The sequence below is a fragment of the Phocoena sinus genome, chromosome X, assembly GCF_008692025.1.
Source record: "Phocoena sinus isolate mPhoSin1 chromosome X, mPhoSin1.pri, whole genome shotgun sequence".
NCBI classification, from domain to species: Eukaryota; Metazoa; Chordata; class Mammalia; order Artiodactyla; family Phocoenidae; genus Phocoena; species Phocoena sinus.
In genome coordinates, this window is record NC_045784.1 from 90,936,501 (window position 1) to 90,957,358 (window position 20,858).

At 36.9% G+C, this 20,858-nt stretch overlaps 2 protein-coding genes across 3 annotated transcripts in view; both read left to right on the forward strand.

Moving 5' to 3' along the window:
* The window catches only part of RADX (RPA1 related single stranded DNA binding protein, X-linked), a 65,184-nt gene extending 52,130 nt beyond the window's left edge, over positions 1–13,054 (forward strand). The window contains exons 13-14 of one of the 2 annotated variants that reach the window (XM_032620895.1): positions 4,553–4,720; positions 11,485–13,054. In XM_032620895.1, the coding sequence (XP_032476786.1) occupies positions 4,553–4,720; positions 11,485–11,615 (299 nt within the window). In that variant the 3' untranslated portion in view covers positions 11,616–13,054. The remainder of the gene's footprint in view (positions 1–4,552; positions 4,721–11,484) is intronic. The other variant, XM_032620896.1, reaches the window with a different exon arrangement.
* Positions 13,055–13,711: 657 nt separating this feature from the next.
* Positions 13,712–14,330, forward strand: LOC116747652 (deoxyuridine 5'-triphosphate nucleotidohydrolase-like). The gene has a single exon (XM_032620106.1). The coding sequence runs from the start codon at positions 13,788–13,790 to the stop codon at positions 14,280–14,282; it is 495 nt and encodes a 164-aa protein (XP_032475997.1). The 5' UTR covers positions 13,712–13,787; the 3' UTR covers positions 14,283–14,330.
* The last annotated feature ends 6,528 nt before the right edge of the window (positions 14,331–20,858 follow it).

Genomic DNA, 20,858 nt, shown 5'->3' on the forward strand with positions numbered 1-20,858 from the left:
GTGGGATCCTCCTGGACCAGGGCACGAACCCGTGTCCCCTGCATCGGCAGGTGGACTCTCAACCACTGCGCCACCAGGGAAGCCCTATTTGTGTTCTTTTTGATGATAGCCATCCTGACAGGTGTGAAGTGATATCTCATTGCTCTGCTCTTTTAGTGTGAAAGCAGCCATAAACAATGTGTAAATGAATGTGCATGGCTATGTTTGAATAAAACTTTTTAGACCCTTAAATCTGAGTTGCATTTAATTTTCACATATCACAAAATATTCTTCTTTAGATTTTTTTTCAACCATTTAAAATGAAAAAAAAGTTTCCTAGCTCATGGGTTGTACAAAACCAGGTAGAGGCTATATTTGACCTTTTCCCCCACCAACTCATAATTTGCTGACCCCTCTTCTAGATTCCTGTTTTTAGATGAAACTGATTAAACCAATCAAGGCAGATAAGTCTATATGATTTTTAAAGTTCTTCCAACATGAAGTTTGTCCAGCCTACACTGATACTACCTTCTAGTGGTTTATTGTCCCTCTGCTGTATCTTGCTGATCTCTGGAGGACCCAGTAATTTTGAAGTGTCTTATTCTGGGAGCCAGAAAGGTTATTCAGACCATAACCCTGTTACTTGGTCATTAGCTCTGACTGGTCTAGGGTGAATCATTATTGAAAATATTGAACGGAATTTGTAATCTTACCTCCCACGATTCTAATGGCTCCCAACAACCACCTGGGTACTGTGGCAATATCAGAAACCCATCTCAGAAGTACCAATTCTTGTGTTAAAATTCTTGCTATGCCATCTCACTTGACTCAAATAAGTAGATAGTATTAATAAGTGCTAAAATCTCGGCCCATTGCCTATTATGTAATAACACACTTCAAAGACAAGATATTGGAATGGAGTGTAATAACACACTTCAAAGAGAAGATATTGGGATGGAGTAACAGACTAAATTTTCAATGCCTTTAGCCCAGGTACAAAATTTTTAATCTATTGGTCAATTTTAAGAATTATTTCTCACTTTAAATATAAGAAAGTATTTTTCAAAAGCTTTATTGGACTCATAGATGGTGTTAGTATATCACTGACTCTGCCAACACTAATTTAGTTACCCATGAAATGCTGAGTCAGTTAAAGCTTAAGAGTTCCCTCTTCGATTTGCATTTGACTTAGACAATAAGGAAAATATTCAGCCAGTCTTTAGTAAACCTCTGAAAGCCATCTGTTTATCTCTTGGAAATCAAGAGATACAAACCCCAGTAACAATAGGTATAATTTAAGGAGAGCTGTCAAGACAGTATTTTCTAGACTTTTTGTCAAAAGATTTTTTGTCAAAAATTTTTATATGGTTCTTTTCCTTTTCTGCAAAATGCATTTAAATGATAATTTAAAAATTTTAATAGCATTAATTGTAACATCAAAGTAATGTAATATGCTATAGTTAACATGGAAATCATAAGGCTTTACTTACCTTGATTTTTTTCTCCTATTAAAGCAACCAAGCAGGCCAACATAATTCCTGCCCTCCTTGGTACTGGCCTGCAAGCTCAGGACCAATTATTTGTACCCCTGAGGTATGCCTCCTTCCGTACTGAAGACTACTTGAACCATTAACTGAGTAGCACTGGGTTCCCTCACTCTTGGTTCCCTAACTGGCTATATCCTTAGGATATTCTATCCCACTGGCATGCTTCCCATTATTGTATCTTGAATGGAGCAGCACACTGGATTATATGGGTTCCAGAGGTGGTTACTGTTGCCACCCCTTAATTCTGTCCCTTATTCCATTGCATAATAAAAGTAATTTAATCCTTAAACCTTAAGTAGCTACTATCAGATTTCATCAGTGTAAGACTTTTTACCCCATATTTTAACATCTTTGAAAATTGATACGGATCTTATAATCGATGTCATGCCTTTGTTTAGTTGGTAGCATTTTTCTTTCTTAGTGGTATATAAAATAATGATCATCTTAAAAATCAATGGTATCTTAGATTCCATGAAACATGGTATATGCCAAGTACCCTTAGCTATGTGCTGGGATTACAAATTGCCCTCCTCTGCAACACACACACACAAACACACACACTTTTCACTGGAAAAGAAATTCAGTGACAACAAAGAATTTGAGAGGAAGATATATAAATTGCATACAATACACTTTACAAAAGAGGAATATGAGCTTGTTTGATTTTATATCTGCCTCTAATTTTTAATATAGTCCACATATATTATCACATTTACCTAGATAGTATGTTGTAAGTTATCTAAGTAACACATAAACAGTAAGTCACCATTGAAGTGCATTATACATGTACATTGTGGGGAGGATGTTTGTGTTCATCTCTTTTGCTGTTGGGAATATGGATGAATTCATATTTGAACACAATGCACAAATGTCCTAAAGTCTAATATTCGAAAATTATAGGTTAAAAATACACACATATACATTCTTTTGCTCAATTTAACAAATATTTACTGAGCACCTAAGGCATGCCCAGCACTGTTCTGGGGGCTGAGGTTACATGCGTTAATGCAACAGATAACAGAGCCTATGGTAAAATGAGATGGTGATAAGGGCTAGAAGAAAAGGGTTGGAGAGTGCTGTTGTAGGAAAGGGCTAAATTTTAAATAGAGTTGTCAAGGGAGGTCTCCCTGAGAAAATAACATTTCACCAGACACCAGATGGAGATGAAGGAGCAAGCCGTGTGTTTATCTGGGGAAAGAACATTCTATGTACAAGAACATCAAATACAGAGGCCCTAGGCATGTTTACTTATACATCTGCACTCTGAACTCTAGTTTTAACCAAACAACTCATGATGAATTTTACCAATAATGTTGAAGCTAAACTCACAGCATTCTGTAATTTAGAAAGCAACTCATAATAGTATCAGTGACACACTGATAATGAAGCTATCTTGCTGAAAATATCAGGATTTCCAACTTCTAATATTTTCTCAATTCTAAAGCATACTTTTTTTTTTTACATTTGCAAGTTGGAATGCATCTTATGGTCAATGGGTACATTAATGCAGTGTTTCCTTTTTCATTAAAAAACTGTTACTAAATTGATGGTATGTCTTAGAGTTAGATTTGGTATTAGAATCAAGGAAATGGGATGCCATTGTGTGCACATTGACATGAGTTTTGCAGCATTGCTAAGAGTTCTGAGGTAGCTATACTTGTAATACTGAATTGGAATCCACAGTAAATTCTAGATGGCATGACTGTTTTAGTTTATGAATACCAGATTTTAGTAATCCTTAAAAAGCTTTAAGTAGCCCTTAGTTGTTTGTTAAGTTAAAGCTATGGAACTTAGTGTCATTTGCCCATAAAAAACAAAGAACGAGGGCTTCTCTGGTGGCGCAGTGGTTGAGAGTCCGCCTGCCGATGCGGGGGACGCGGGTTCGTGCCCCGGTCCAGGAAGATCCCACATGCTGCAGAGCGGCTGGGCCCATGAGCCATAGCCGCTGAGCCTGCACGTCCGGAGCCTGTGCTCCACAACGGGAGATGCCACAATAGTGAGAGGCCCGCGTACCGCAAAAAACAAAAACAAAAACAAAAAAGAACAGACTTGCATTTCTGGATCAGTTTACAGCTTAACTGGAAGGACTTGTTTACTTACCATTTGCTCCTACTCCATACTTCAGCATTGCTATAGGGCTGAATAGGAGAGATATAGAATCTACGGGACTTGCTGACTAAAATATCAGGGAAGAATGAAAGGGAGGAGTTAAGGATAACTTCTATGTTTCTGGTTTGGGTGACTGGGTGAAATTCAGAGTTTTCAAGATGTGCTCTGTGCATTTACCCTTGCTCCAGCCAAGATGGTCTCCTTAACTCTGGTCTTTACTTTTGGCTTCTCCCTGTCCTGCCTGAAATACCCTTCTCTCTATTTAAATGTTACTCATCCTTTAATACCCAGCTCAAACCCTTGACTCTAGGAAGTCTTTTTTTATCCACCCTAGTTGACATTGACTCTCATAAAGAGTAACAGACACAGGTCAGGATTCATGTTGGTTGTTTCCCCATACTGCGACCTTTTCTAGCCCTAATGGTGAGTGATTAAAGTTTTTCTTGTATATTTGAGGACAAATGGAACCTTGTTACTACCATCCCTGGTCTTGCTTGAGTCTTATATCCTTAAGTCCAAATGGCAGTAATTGAACCAGTAGTTACCTCTGAATTCTCCTATCCTGTAATGGCACCTGTCATGAATGATGAAGAAAACACCCTACATGTCTTCATTTATGTGACAAGGCTATCCTCTGGATATTGAAATTTAAGCCTTCTGTCAATATTAAAAGATTTGGGATTGTTATTTCCAGCGGTGGAGATAGATTGCTCCAAAGTGTCTCTTCTTTCAACCAATAGCATGTATTCATAAATGTTTGCACAGGAAAGGGTTTAGTTCCTAGTTTTGAAAGTTTTTTTTTTTTACAGTTTTGAAGCTATTTGGCACATGTGTGGATCAAACCAGCAAATCTGGCCACGTTAGCACCATGTACTAACCCACTGCACTTTTAATAAAGTGTGATTTTTCTTTAACAGGTCTGAATCATGAGATAGCAATCAGTGTTGCATTCCTTCCTGAGTATTCTCCGGAAGATGTCCGAACATCTCAAATAGACACATTATTGACCTGCATGAATTACAGCTGTGTGTTTCCACAGGAATTAACTGGCAATGACAGATTTCAAGGTCCAAAAGCAGTTACAGGTAAGACAATCTTAGGATCTTTTCACTTAGAAAATAAAATTAATATTGCAAACAGTCCTAACCTTAAGATGTTATTATATAAATAGTTCTAGCCTTAACATTTGATATAGTTTAAATAATTATTAGGTAAAAGTACCCAAAGACTTATAAATGAGAATATATTTTTAAATAAAATTGGATAGATTAATGGTTTCTATTCCAGGCAGGCATTAAGAATGTTCTCTTATAATACATTTTTAAATGTAAGTATTCATTAGACCTAAGTGGTATGCACATGGAACAGTGCAACTTCTACTCTTCTCTCCTTTTAATTCAGGCCTTTCACCTTATAATTGCCTGAAATCTCAATACCTCCATAGTATAGTAGAGTACAATTGTTTTCTCTTATAAATGTTCAGTTATTCAAGTGCTAGGCAATAAATTTCTTCAGGACTGCTAGGAGTGTATGTAATCCCAGTAGTGAAACCCTTCAATCAACTAATTGTTTAGGCTGCTACATAATATCCTGAACTATAAATCATTTCTATATACCAGTAAAATTATGTGTCCAATTATAATTATCCTATTCACTTTCTGTTGTAATTTCTATTTCCTAAGCATGTGGTAAAGTTTCTAGCCATTTTCATCAAGCTTATAAGAATATTACATTTTAAAAAGCTTTAAAGAAAGGCTTTATTATCTTGGGATTTTTGTGGTCGTTTTTCTAAGCTGATGAAACCCTTGAGTGGGTGTTGTTTTTAAACAAGTCTTATGAGCTGTACCTGATGATGAAGTAGCTTTTGGCAGTAATGGTTACTGCAAACTGAACTTGAGTATCTAATTTTGGAAGAGATGAGGTTTTTTATTTTTCCACAGTCCATTTTAAAGATGGTATATTAGTTAACTTGCAGTATTACTTCTTACATTTCAGCTCCTTAGACTTACAGTAACCCAGATTTCGTAATTAGGGCCCTAATATGTACTTTAAATATTTGTGCACTCATGTTCTTGTTTCATGCAGTATCCACTTCTGTCATGTTTCTTCTGCTATATGTGTATGTTATTATTGATATAAAAAATCAAAGCAAAATCCTCAGGTATCTACTAGCTGCTAGTGCCAGTAGTCTTCCAGCAGTCGCTAACATGGTCAAGTGAAAATACCTGGTACCATTCTGCCAAAGCAGTTAGTATTTTGGGACATGAAGGGCAAGAATCACTAGAAAAGTGATGTAATCAAAAGCAAGGTGATTCATTTTGAACATGGAATACCGTATTTTTCATGACATAATGATAGTGTCTGTTTAGCTCTGTGCAAAGCATTGTGCCTGGACATTTTACATAAGTTACAACTAATCCTAACAAGAGACTTTCAAGGTAAACATTATTATCCCCTATTTATAGATGATTAGACTGAAAATCAGAGAGACTCACCAGCATGGATAACAGCTAGGATCTAAACCCAGATCAGTCTGATTCAAAACATTTCTATTCCCTCCATAATTACAAACTGAAAGATAAAAATATACAGAATAATGTAATGCAGTGGCTTATAGTATAACATTGGTATCATCTTTTAAACATTTTTATGAACTAGTTTCCTTTTTATTATAAAAGCTATACATGTTCACAATTTAAAAATTCAAACAATACCAAAAGGCACAGGGTAAAAGTGAAAGTTCCCCTCCCTGCCTTTGAAGGTCCATCCCCTTCTGCCAACCTACTCACCCACTCTCTGGAGGTAACCAGTATTCTTTGAATCCTTAAGAAATTATTTTTGCATATAACAGTATATTCTGTCTCTCACACACGCATACACAAACATACACTCTCTCTCTCTCTTAAGTACACACAAATGGAATTATAGTAAACATGGTCTCATAACCTACTTTTTCCTTGTAACACTGTGTTTTGAATAACTTTCATATTAGTATAGAGAGAGCTACCTTTCTCGTTTTAGTAACTATAAATATTCCACTGTGTAGATATACCTGTATTTACTTAATCAGTCCCCTATTGATGGACATTTAGATTGTTTCCAATTTTTTTTTCTTTTTCAAGTGTTTTTGATATTAACAAACAGTACTGCAATGAGTATATCTATCTGTGTGTATGTATATAATATAATCTTTGTGCACTTACACATCTGTAGGATGAATTCTTAGATGTCACTGACTCAAAAGATATATGCATTTATAACAAGTTACACTTTAACCAAAAGAAAGAGTGCCACTTTACCCACACCCTTAGAAATACTAGGTGTTATCAGTCTTGTTAATCTTTGGCAGACAATAGGCAAAAGTATTATATCATTATCTTCATTTGCATATCTTAATTATTCTAAGCTTGAATATCTTCCTATGCTTATTGGCCATTTATATTTTTTCTTTCTATGAACTTTCTATGCTAGCTTTATTTTTTCCATTTTTCCATGAGCATTCTTTTTCTTATTAATTTGTAAGTTCTCTTTGCATATTGAATAAATTTACCCTTTATTGTGTGTTGCAATACTTTTACCAGTTTGATGTTTATTCAGTGGAAATCTTGATATTTTAAGTAATTTTATTTTTATGTAGTCAAATATATCAATCTTTCATTTCTGTGGTGGCTGGTTTTATGTCACACTCAAAAAGGCATCACTCAGTCCAAGATTTTTTTTTAATTCACTATGTGTTTTTCTGATACTTTTATAGCTTTGGTTTTTTACTCATATATAATTTGTACTGTGGTAAAATATACATAACATAAAATTTACCACTTTAACCATTTTTAATTGTACAATTCAGTACATTTACACTAAGTACATTTACAATGTTGTGCAACATCATCATTACCCATTTTCAGAACATTTTCATCATCTGAAAACAGAAACTCTATACCTGTTAAACAATAACTCCCCATTCCCCCCTCTCCCTAGCTCCTGGTAACCTCTTATTTTACTTTCCGTCCCTATGAATTTGCCTATTCTAGGTATCTCACATAAGTGAAGTAATGCAGTTTTGTCCTTTTTTGTCTGGCTTATTCACTTAGTATAATATCCTCAAGATCCATCCATGTTATAATATATATCAGAATTTCATTTCTTTTTATGACTGAATAATATTCTGTTGAATGTATGTACCACATTTTGTTTATCCATTCATCTGTTGATGGACATTTGGGTTGTTTCCATTTCTTGGCTGTTATGAATAGTTCTGCTGTGAATATTGGTATTCAAGTACCTGTTTAAGAAGTCTCTGCTTTCAATTGTTTTAAGAATATCCCTAGGAGTGGAATTGCTGAGTCATATGGTAGTTCTATATTTAACTTTTTGAGAAACAACCAAACCATTTTCCACAGCAGCTGCATCATTTTACATTTTCACCAGCAATGCATGAGGATCCCAATTTCTCCACATCCTCGCCAACACGTTATTTTGTTTGTTTGTTTGTTGATAACAGCCATCCTAAAGCAGTATCTCATTGTGGTTCTGATTTGAATTTCTCTAATTACAAATGATATTGAGCATCTTTTCATGAGCTTGTTGGCTATTTGCATATCTTATTTGAAGAAATGTCGATTTAAGTCCTTTGCCCATTTTTGAATTGGGTTGTTTGGGGGTTTTTTTGCTTTTGATAATATGGCTTCATTTTTATAATTTAACATTTTAATCCATTTGGAATTTTATTTTGGTGTAGAGAATGAGATAAGGATCCAGCTTAATGTTTCTCCAAGGGATTAGCCATAGTTCCCAAATCATTTATTGAATAATACTTACTGTTATGGTGTTATAATTGGTATTATATTTAACTATGAAGTACAAGGATATATATGTATATACATATACATATACACACATATATATATCCCACCTCTTTGAAAGCATTGTTTTCATTGATAAACATTTCAGAAGCATAGCATGATATGGAAAGGTTTTAACACATGTAAGAAATAATTTTATTATTCTCTAGATAATCAGAGTTTCCAATATTATTTTCAGAGGCAGGAATACCACACTATATTACAAGATAGGTTAGACTGTGCTGCAGTACAAAACAATTCCAAAGTCTCAGTGACTTCATACAGTAAAAATTTATTTCTTGCTCAAGTCAAGTCTGATGCAATCAGTTATTAGCTTTCTCCCCAGCAGTGATTCAGGAATCCAGCATGCTTCCATCCTGTTGCACCTCCAACAGGAACAAATGGCTTCTAGGGTTGTCTAGGCAGAGGAAGAAATAGATGAAGGAGACACTGACTTTTAATTTTGTTGGACCCAAACTGCCACATCATTTCTGCTCACATTCTCATTTGTCAGAACTTATTTACATGATCCCAAGCTAACTACAAGGGAGGCCAGGACACTTTGTCTCCCATGTGACCATGAAGAGGAAATGGAGTGGCAAACACAAAGCATTGCCTTTGTCACACTCACCTTCTGCATATGTGATGTTCCTAAAAATGTACAATTTTAGTAATTCCAACATTTTAAAGTGACATGTAGAGAAGCTCATTTTATAGGTAAAATCTATAATCGTTTTAAAACAATTCCTTTGTAATGTAAATAATATTTTAATTTAATACTAGGTTTTCTTAAGTAGAAAATGATGGTTGCTGGCATTTAATTAAGTGCTTACTATGTGTCAGCTACCATTCTAAATGCTTTTACATGCATTTAATCCTCACAATAGCCTATGATATAGGTACTAGATGAGCAGATTGAGGTGCAGAGAGGTTGTCATTTACACAAGTAGGCAGAGTTACCTAAACAGAAAGCTTACTTATACGTTATGTTGCAGGTACTACGTAAGTCATTATTTGTAAAATGATATGGTGACAATTAGAATTATTAAGGTTTGGGTTTCTGCTGTTAGCATCAAATCTGAAGATCTTGAAATCTTTCCAAAGCATCTGGATTAAAGTCCATCCCACTCAAAAAAGAAGAAAATTATATAGTACCAGCAGTTGTTATTACATTCATTGTGCTTTAGTGAACTTGCACAATTTTAAATCATTCATCAGATTTTGTGACATGCCTAGCAGATGTGGCTGTCCTATGCAGCTAATGAAGCCTGAGCTTGAGGAGCTCTCACTTGTGTAAATCCTTTCCACAGCACTTCTAGGGGTTTTATTTGGTGTGTGTGTTGTTGTATTTTGTTTTCTCTTTCATAAAGAGGACCCCCAAATTGTATACCTTTCAAGCCCCACAAAATCTAGATCCACTACTGGCCCTTGGTCACAATTTTGTAGAGATGTAGCTCTAGCACAAAAGGTTAAGAGCCCATGCCTTGGTGCCAGACTGTCTGGATTAGAATCACCCTGTGACTTTGCTTAAGTTACTTAACCTCTAAATGTTTTAGCTTTCTCATGTTTAAAATGAGGTCTTTGTCATGTGTAACCACTGAAGTCTGTGATACAGTAGCTTGGTAGTGGTCAGTTAGTGTTTTGAAAGAGATTCCTTAAATACCATTTTAGCCAAGAAGAAGAAGAAAAGAAAAACATTACTTTCTCACTTTTTGCAGATTGGCTCTGTGTTGTGGCACCCCTTCAGTGCTTAGCCAAGATGTTTATGACTCTATCTTAGCCCTCACTTCCTGCTCTACAGAGACTGATGGTCAGCCAGAGGTGAACAATGAGAGTTTTCTCAGGCCTTTTCTGAACATGCATCCAGCACTGGGCATACATGTGGCCTTCTTGATTCCTTGGAATACACAGGAGCTCTTAAAAGCTCATATTCCCCCACATATCTCTTTTCTCAGGCCCTTCCTCCCCAGGCTTTTTGGTCTGTCTATTGCTTGTCCCAACTTTAAAACCCTGATCTATCTGCTCTGACAAATGCTTTTGCCTTTATATGCTTTCAGCAAAAGCCATTGGGAAAGCTACCCTAGTCATGGGATGCTCCAAATTGGGTGAAACACAAGCAAGCTCTTGCATCTGACCTTGAGGGAGCTGCCCGACCTGTCAAAATACACAACCACATCTTTGAGAATAAGGTCTGCGTAGCTCCCTCTGGTGCTAGCAACCTGCACCAAGAGTATGAGCTGCCATCTTCATGGCTGCTACTGATCTGGGGAGTAGGCAGGCAGTTTAAAACACCACAGCACACTCTTACCATAGTGCAGCGACTTCTTTCTTCATTAATCTTTCACCAGGTTGTTAAGTTTTTGTCTAGATTCCAGAGTTCTGGAAAAGTTGATCTGAGAGTTTTTTTGCCAGCTTATAAGTTGCTTTAGTGGAGGAACAGAGCCCTGAAATTCCGTACTCTGCCATTTTCATCAATGTCACTCACCCGATCCATTCTTGATAAAGCTTCTTAAGAATATCCAAAGCTAAGTGTTAGTTAATAAAGCCACTTAAAAAGGAAACATACTTTAAAAGAAGCTTCTTTTTTAAATTTTGCTTTATGTCTTGTAAATTTTGCAAATAATTGGTGATTGAATTGCAAAATAGAAAAATTTATCTTTGTATTTCCTTGAAGGGTAGTAAGAAGTTGTTTACTTGGCACCTAAATGACCTTGAAAATATGTAGATTTACTTTGCTCCACTAAATAAATAAATAAACAAACAAATAAGGCTTTGGAGTACCAGCCTGTATCTTGACATTTTTGGTAGCATCTGTTTGATGTATTCGCTGTTATTGGCAGAAATTACTATATTATAACTTTGATGAATGTATGTGATGAACTGGAGGGAAGAGGGAGAAGATGAGAGACACTGTTAATTATAAGAAAAAAAAATCAGCTTATGTGATACTCAATCCAAGTAAATATTTAACTATTTTACAATACTTACCATCTGCTTTTTACTTTTAGGTGATATTATAAAAGCAGCAACTGAATTGGATAAAGTGCATATCGTTGGTATCTTGGATATCTGTAATTTAGGTAACGGTAAAACAGAAGTCTATTTGCACAAAATTTATAGACCAGATAAAACTTCTTAAAAATTGGCAGATGAAATTATTAAAGGTTATAAAGAGGGCATTGCTTTAAAGATATTCTGTCAAAAAAAAAGATATTCTGTCATTTTGTTGGTAATTTCAGTAACTGTTTCTCAGAGTATTACATACACTCTAAAGTTAAGTGGTTTTATGTTCGTCTTGTATTTGGAGCTAACACACTTCATTTTAAATTCATTCTTTGGAAAGGTCATTGAAACAATTTGTGTATATCAAGAAAGTTCATCTTACTTCTTTCTATATGACTGTTATCTTGACTTGTGATAATTTGTGTTCACTGTTCTATTTGTGAAGTATACTTTTATTCTAAAGCCTCAGCATAAGGCATCCCAACTTAAGAGTAACTTTTCATGGACATTTAACATTTTATTCGGCTGTAATGGGGAATTTTGAATTGCTGATTTGAGGATTAAATTCTCCGAAAATGGTCAACCTGAATTTCTCAAAACCAAGGTAGTTTCTATCATTTTCAAAAGCACACATGGATTGTTATGTTCCATTTGCCTTGGTCTTTAGTTTGGTCAGCTGTACAAAGAGCATGCTAAATTAAATTGTTTTAAGGTTTTCTACTCCCTAATGTGACTTCTTATCCTTTGAATTTCTAGATGTTTTGACCAGTGTGTGGTCTTAAAGCCAGAGGCTACGGTATGTCTGTATTCTTGCTATGTTCATTTGTAATTTTGGTACATGTAATGTGAGTTTAAATAGTGAAAATTTCTCTCAAATTAACATTTTAAGTGCTCATATTGAAAGTGTAAAAGAGTAGCTAAGGGGAAAAAAAAAAGAGTAGCTAAGGGAATTGATTTTATTCTGGTTGTCTATCTTACTTCACTTTAACTGTAAATGGCCATTCCACATGTGCAAGATTCTGTGATTGACATCTACGTGGTTAGTTAGATGAGCCAAAATGACCATCACTTGAGTTAAAAAGTACTGTTTCGGGCTTCCCTTAGTGGCACAGTGGTTGAGAGTCCACCTGCCGATGCAGGGGACGAGGGTTCGTGCCCTGGTCCGGGAAGATCCCACATGCCGTGGAGCGGCTGGCCCTGTGAGCCATGGCCGCTGGGCCTGTGCATCCGGAGCCTGTGTTCCGCAACGGGAGAGGCCACAACAGTGAGAGGCCCGCGTACCGCAAAAAAAAAAAAAAAAAAAAAGTACTGTTTCAAGATGAATGCGATTGTAGTTAAGCTATTAACTTTTAGGCTTCCTTCTAGCCCTGTGGTTCTGTAACTTCATATGCCATACGTTTTAAATGTGTTGGGCATAATGAACCTAAAGACAGATGCTACAGTTTTTTCATAACTGTGTTCAATCTTTTGTTCTTTAAAATTGTGTTTAAACATTAATTAAAATAGGGAATCCTTCTCATGTTAAAATTTTGGCTGTATTATTAAAGAAGTTAAAACCTATCTCATTTTGAATGTATTTGATGTTTTTCCTTCATATTTTTGGCCTATATTAGACCTACACATGCTTGCTAAATGAGCCAATATGATTCTTCCATATGGGTTGAAAACTGTTGTTTATCAAACAGAATCTGGGATTTTGTATTAAGCTATTATAAACTTTAACAGACAATTCAGTTTTAGTGCCTCATAAAAGTTGGAGAAGGGAAAAAGTTAATACTTAAATGACTATTGACTAAAAAACCTCAGGCCGAGATTGCAAAACTACACACTTTAACAGGTGTAATTTCTGTTCTTATATTGAATGAGAAATATGAACTCATTATTAAGTTTTAGGATCCTGGACTTCCCTGGTGGCACAGTGGTTAAGAATCTGCCTGCCAATGCAGGAGACATGGGTTCAAGCCCTGGCCCGGGAAGATCCCACATGCCACAGAGCAACTAAGCCCGTGTGCCACAACTACTGAAGCCTGGGCACCTAGAGCCCATGCTCCACAACAAGAGAAGCCACCACAAGGAGAAGCCCGTGCACAGCAACGAAGAGTAGCCCCCGCTCGCCGCAACTAGAGAAAGCCTGTGCACAGCAACAAAGACCCAACATAGCCAAAAATAAATAAATAAATAAATAAATTTAAAAAAAAGATTTAGGATCTTTAAAAACAACTTCCGGGGAAGTTTAGAACTGGCGCGCTGCGCTCACCCTGCTGTCTCTTGTTCCGCCTGGTCCTTTGTGTTCACGTTCTGCCCTGCCATGCCCTGCTCTCAAGAGGCGCAAATCATCTCCCCCAGCAAACGGGCCCGGCCTAAGGAGGAGGGCGGCATGCGGCTCCGCTTTGTCCGGCTTTCGGAGCACGCCACCGCTCCGACCAAGGGGTCCGAGAGCGCCGCGGGCTATGACCTATACAGTGCCTATGATTACACAGTACCACCTATGGAGAAAGCCCTTGTGAAAACAGACATTCAGATAGCTCTTCCTTCTGGGTGCTATGGGAGAGTAGCTCCACGTTCTGGCTTGGCTGCAAAACACTTCATAGATGTAGGAGCTGGTGTCATAGATGAAGATTATAGAGGAAATGTTGGTGTTGTACTGTTTAATTTTGGCAAAGAAAAGTTCGAAGTCAAAAAGGGTGATCGAATTGCACAGCTCATTTGTGAACCGATATTTTACCCAGAAATAGAGGAAGTTCAAGTTTTAGATGACACTGAAAGGGGTTCAGGAGGTTTTGGTTCCACTGGAAATAATTAAAATTTATGACAAGAACAGAAAATGAGAAAATATACTTTTTTCCTTGAAAATAAAAGCTTTGCTTAAAAAAAAAAAAAAAAAAACTTCCATGGCAATTTGTTTTATATTATAGTAATGTTTCTATCCAAATTTGGAGTTAAACATCTGTGTCCACATTTCCAGTTTATGGCAAAATTGGATAGCTACTGTGGCAGTTTCCTAAGAAAAATAGCAAACTACATCAGAAGACCTTATCTTCAAGTGACAATATGTGTTGATTCTTTCCAAAGCAACACAAATATACTACTGTGGTGTCACTTTTATATTAACAAATCAGTTAGTAAATTATGAAATATTACATAGTCTACCACAATCTTTCACTGAAGTTTCTAATTTTAGATGGTACATGAGATCTACACATTGAAATCCTTTGATAAACTATTAAAAGAAGAATCTGAGTACATGTTTATCCTGCCACTTTTCTTTGTTGGAATTATCCTGCATTAATTTTATTCATATTAAGACAAGGACTTTTAAAAATTTTGAAACCCTTATTTGGTGACACTAATAATATTTGATGTTTTTGGCTAGATAGCTTCTGCCAACATGGACTATAGATTATAACCAATTCTATTATTCTGAAGTCATTTATATGGTTTATAATTGAGCTGGTTGCTATTTTGCTAGTTACCTGTTCAGGTACAGTTCCTTTTTTTTTTTAAGCATTGCTACCCATGAGTTTTCAGGTAAACTGATGGGAGGTGAAGTATGTATTAGTACAGCTTATTTCAGTAATCAGTTGTTTTTAGTAAGGAAATTTTAGGGAAAAGGGTTAAAATGAATACATAAAACTAGATTTGGGGATTATCTGAAGATTTCAGTTATTTGAGATTATATTTGAGTCAAGTCATATTACATTAATGTCACATCTCCAAAATGGAAACATTAGATAAAAACTTATCTCTTGGTCTAGGTCACACCACCCACTAAATATTATCCCTCATTCTTACATTGTTATGTTGATACCACTTCTAGCCCTAAGTTTTTGCTTTCCTTTATACTAAAGAAATAAAAAGTAGATTTTGAAAAAACAGACTTAAAGCTAGCCACAGGTCTGTCCCTAAATCCCTGTGGAACTTTAAGGAAAGCCACTTAAACTGCTTGGCCTTAGTTTTCTTATTTGTAAAATTTGCAAAATAATGGTCCCATCCAGTTGTATGATTCTTTTGGTATGTTAATATAGTTATTAGAACAGTAAAAATGTCTTTGTGTTATTTTCATGTGTGTCATGAAAATGTGGTTTTCTATGAAGAACATTTTAAAGTTATGATTAGACCATTATCAATTATAGCAGCTCATTATAACAAAAAAAATTGAAATATTTAAATCCCAGTTATTTTTATTGCTAATGTTCTTCCTAATTTGTTACCTTTTCAGTGATTGATACATATATGTATTTTTTCAAAACAGAAATCTGAAATATTTTAGCTGTTTTTAATCATATGCACATTTCCATTGAAAATCAAGTAACCTTTTTTTTTTAAATTTGAGTACTTCTGATGCTATTCTGAGATTATTGCATGTGACTTCTAGTCGCTTAAGATCTAGGAGTTGCCCCTAACAAGGTTTTTAATGTCTGTTTTGTAGATAGGAACCTGAAACAGAAAAAGACTAAATGATTTAATGTAAAATTGTCAAGGTGGGCTTCCCTGGTGGCGCAGTGGTTGAGAGTCTGCCTGCCAATGCAGGGGACGTGGGTTCGTGTCCCGGTCCGGGAAGATCCCACATGCCACGGAGCAGCTAGGCCCATGAGCCATGGCCGCTGAGCCTGCGCGTCCAGAGCCTGTGCTCCGCAATGGGAGAGGCCACAACAGTGAGAGGCCCGCGTACCACAAAAAAAAAAAAAAAAATTGTCAAGGCAATTAAATTTTAAGGTTGGGCTTATAACTCCAATGTCTGTTTCTTTAAACTCTAATTTGAGCACAAAGTAAAACGTTTGAATAATAATAAATTTTCAGCTAGTAGATTACTGTGAGATAAACTTCTCTAAATCCTAGGGTTCATAAAATAATGAGCCCAGTTATTGCAGCATATATCCAAGTATTTGAATGCCCACTCTATGGCAAGCAGTGAGTTTGCACTAGGAACACAATACAATACAAGCAAAAACAGACATGGCCTCTGCTGTCATAAAGCTTACAGTGTTGTGGAGGAGAAAGACATTCAAATAATTGCACAAATAAATAAGATAAATTTCACAAAGGAAGCTGGCCGGGGGGCATTGGGAAAGTTTTTCCTGAGGAAGTGAACTTGAGGTGAAAAGGCCTTGCAGCACAAGGTGTGCTTGAGAACTTGAATGAGAACTGATATGGCTGGAGTGCGGAAAGTTGGATACAAGATGAGACAGACAGACAAAGGCTCTTGCAAATTACACAGAGCCTTATAGTCCATGGTAAGGATTTTAGTGTGTATCTTCAGAGCACTAGGAAGCCATTAAGTGGTTTGTGGCCAGGGATATGCCTTGATTCGATTCATGTTTTAGAGTGGTCACTGTCTCCTGGAAGGAGAATGGATTATAAGAAGGTTAGCAGAGACTGCTAGCTGTACCCTAATACCTATTCTATAGTAATAGTTCTCCCCATGTTTAGCTAAGCACATGGCTATGTAGAATAAAGAATACTTTTCCTTGCTTCCTTTGTAGCTGGATATGGCCTTGTGACTATTTCTTTTATTTGGCTAGGGCTAATATTAAAATTAATTTCTTTTGAACATACACCAAGTCAGAGTCACCCAAGGCAGAACTGGAAGTTTGCTATGAACAATCAAGGGGTACCTGTATTCTATTAGAAACACAGCCCTGTACTTCCTCATCTTTATTTTTTATTTATTTATTTTTAATAAATTTATTTATTTATTTATTTTTGGCTGCGTTGGGTCTTTGTTGCTGCACGCACGGGCTTTCTCTAATTGCGGCGAGCCAGGGCTACTCTTCGTTGCGGTGCACGGGCTTCTTATTGCGGTGGCTTCTCTTGTTGCGGAGCACGGGCTCTAGGCTCACGGGCTTCAGTAGTTGTGGCACGCGGGCTCTAGAGTGCAGGCTCAGTAGTTTTGGCTCGCAGGCTCTAGAGCGCAGGTTCAGTAGTTGTGGTGCCCGGGTTTAGCTGCTCCGTGGCACATGGGATATTCCCAGACCAGTGCTCAAACTCGTGTCCCCTGCATTGGCAGGCGGATTCTTAACCACTGTGCCACCAGGGAAGTCCTCGTCATCTTTAAATGGTAGGTTTGCCATAGCTGTTATTCAATCATATGGAAAAAATTGAAGTGTTCCTTGCTTAAGAGATGAGTGATTCACTTCTCTGTACCTTAATTAATATTGTGTACCTTTGCCAAGATACTTAATATTTATTAAGGTACATGTAGTTGAAAAAGTCCAGTAGTATTAAATGTTTGAAACACAGCAGTGGTTCTCAAACTTGGCTTCATATTGGTATCACCTGGAGAGTTTTAAAAATTACTATGCCTGGGCTTCCCTGGTGGTGCAGTGGTTAGGAATCCACCTGCCAATGCAGGGGACACGGGTTTGAGCCCTGGTTCAGGAAGATCCCACATGCTGCAGAGCAGCTAGGCCCGTGTGCCACAACTACTGAGCCTGCACTCTAGAGCCCTCGCGTCTAGAGCCCGCGCGCCTAGAGCCGGTGCTCCGTGACAAGAGGCCACCACAATGACAGGCCCACGCACAGCAATGAAGAGTAGACCCTGCTCACCGCAACTAAAAAAAGAAAGCCCACACGCAGCAACGAAGGCCCAACGCAGCCAAAAATAAATAAATAAATTAATTAATTAATTTAAAAAATTATTCCTACATGCCACCCCCACCCCAGGTTTCTGATTGGAGTGTAGCCTGGGCGTCAAGAGAGTCAACATCTCCCCCAGATGATTCTAATGTGCAGACAAGTTTGAAAACCACTGTTACATAGTCCTGTTTCAAGCACTTGTTAGTTTTATTAGAGATCAAGCTTCACCCAGTACTTTGAACTTACCTCCTATCTAGGTGCTATAGTTCATCTGCTCTCAATGCAGCTTCCACTTCAATTGTTCTGATAAGGAAAAATTAACAATTGATAGTTTTGAAACAACTTTCATTTTCATAGAGTTCTAGCATGGCAGATCTGGAGAAGACTTGATAGATAAATTTTAACCCAACCTCTTTCATTGTGTAAAAGAAGAAAAAGTCCAGGAGAGGTTATTATTTTCCTGAGGATATAACACTAGCTGTTGCAGTATCAGCACTTGCACAACCTTTTGGTTTTTAAGATAACTTCAGAAATGTTCAGAGAACCACCTAAAGTACAAATAAAACATCAGACCTTTATAGATTGGAAGTTGAAGCACGATGAGGGTGAAATAAAATGACAGCAGCTAATCTGTCAAAACTACAACTAGGACTTCCCTGGTGGCGCAGTGGTTAAGAACCCGCCTGCCAATGCAGGGGACACGGGTTCAATCCCTGGTCCGGGAAGATCCCACATGCCGCGGAGCAACTAAGCCCGTGTGCCACAACTACTGAGCCTGTGCTCTAGAGCCCGCGAGCCACAACTACTGAGCCCACGCATCACAACTACTGAAGCCCGAGTGCCTAGAGCCCGCGCTCCACAGCAAGAGAAACTACTGCAATGAGAAGCTCGCACATCGCAATAAAGAGTAGCCCCCACTCACTGCAACTAGAGAAAGCCTGCGCGCAGCAATGAAGACCGAACGCAGCCAAAAATAAATTAATTAATTAAAAAAAACTACAACTAGATCCCATACTAGTCATCATGTACAACTTGTACGATCTAAAGTTCTTAAATTGTAAAGTGTGTAAGAATTACCTGGAGAGCTATTTAAAATGTGAATTCCTATATATATTCCTCCAATTTTGATTCAGGCTGACCCAGAAATCTTCACTTTTAATAAACTTCCAAGTGAGTCTAATGTAGGTGTTCCACAGATAAAATTTTAAAAACACTGAATAAGTACTAGACCACTCACCGCCCCCCCAGCAAATTACCTTAAGACTTAACTGGAAAATTGCATTGATGGGTATTTATTGTTCTAGGACTAATTTTACTTAACTGTAAAATTTTAAAAACAATCTAAAATTATCTTTGTGAGTTATGACTCTCTGAAAGCCATACAAGGAAACATGAAAGCACTTACATACAAGGTATATAATGCTGGTTACCATACAAAGTCATGCACTTCAAACTTCAGAGCAATTAAAATAGTTTAGCAAAGTTCACCAGCACTGCCACAAAGTGTTATGGAAAGTTGTCATTTTAAAAGCATATAATGATGTTCCTTTAGAAGCAATTTAATAACTGGTAGAGAAGGTTAACTCAAATTTCTACAGCTTTACTAATGAATTGCCTGTTGAATGCTGATGTTGAATTTATCACAGATGTCTATTAGCAATTAGCAGACTAATCATTTTGACAATAACACTTGTTTTCAGTTTAATAGTTTTCTTTATCTAGTGAATACAGTCTTTATTATGAGTTTTAATGTTGGCGATAGTGTTTACTCTGAAATAGACCATGAGCTAATACACAAGACCTTTAAACTTTTCATGAATAATTATTAAGTGATTACTGTGTGTAAGTTGTTACTAATACCAGGTACTGTGAGGGAGATATGAGTAATCAGCAGCTGTAACAGGATAAAAAGGTTCATATTTCTATTGTGCATCTGCTGGGATTTATCCATCAGGTTCTACTGCAGATTCCATGAACTCTCCTCTGCTGTTAACTGTTGGTTCCCACTTTCAGGGTCCACTCCAATGCTAATACCTCAGATGCCCAAGAACGGACAAGAAGTGTGTGGGGGGGAAATAGCTTTATTGATCAAGTCCTTCAACAATGTTTCCTATTTTCTGTTGTCCTGTCCCCTTGACTCTAGTGGTATTCCTTATTTCAGACTATTTTCCTTGGACTTCAGGCTACCTTTGTGTCTGCCTTCCTTTTTACCTGGTGTCTTTCTGCTTCTCTGATAGCCTGTTGCCTATTTGTGTAGTTTGCTGACTCTTGGCCCAGTCAGACTCCTGATATCTCTGTTTGTCTTGTTGTCCATTCATCTACTCCTTCACTAACCCCTGATTCACTTTGTTATAAAGCAGAAACTAACACACCATTGTAAAGCAATTATACTCCAATAAAGATGTTAAAAAAAAGAATATATAAAAAATGCAAAAAAAACCAGAGCTTACAGTAAAGGAAGCGATGAAATAACTAAAGCTGTCTATACATTTGAAAGAACTAGAATTAAAATTTTTAAATGTTAAAATATAAACCTTGAACAGTCTTTTGTTAGAGTATAACACATGGGACATAAAAATTAATGGAATGCATCAACAGATATTTGAGTGCCCACCACGGGCAAGGCCTTGTACTTGAAAGGATCTCTAACGACGAATATGTTTCCTTTTCAATGAATAAACAAAGGTAGCATAAGATGTTCCTTGGGGAGCCTGTTAAGAAAAATTCCACAAAGAAATAAGAGAAAAAGGCTGTGAAATCAATTCTACCAATGCCGTAGCAATTAAAATGATGGATCTTAACT

Excerpts from the sequence above, each read along its gene's own strand:
- LOC116747652 (XM_032620106.1), top strand. The coding sequence starts at position 13,788 with ATGCCCTGCTCTCAAGAGGCGCAAATCATCTCCCCCAGCAAACGGGCC.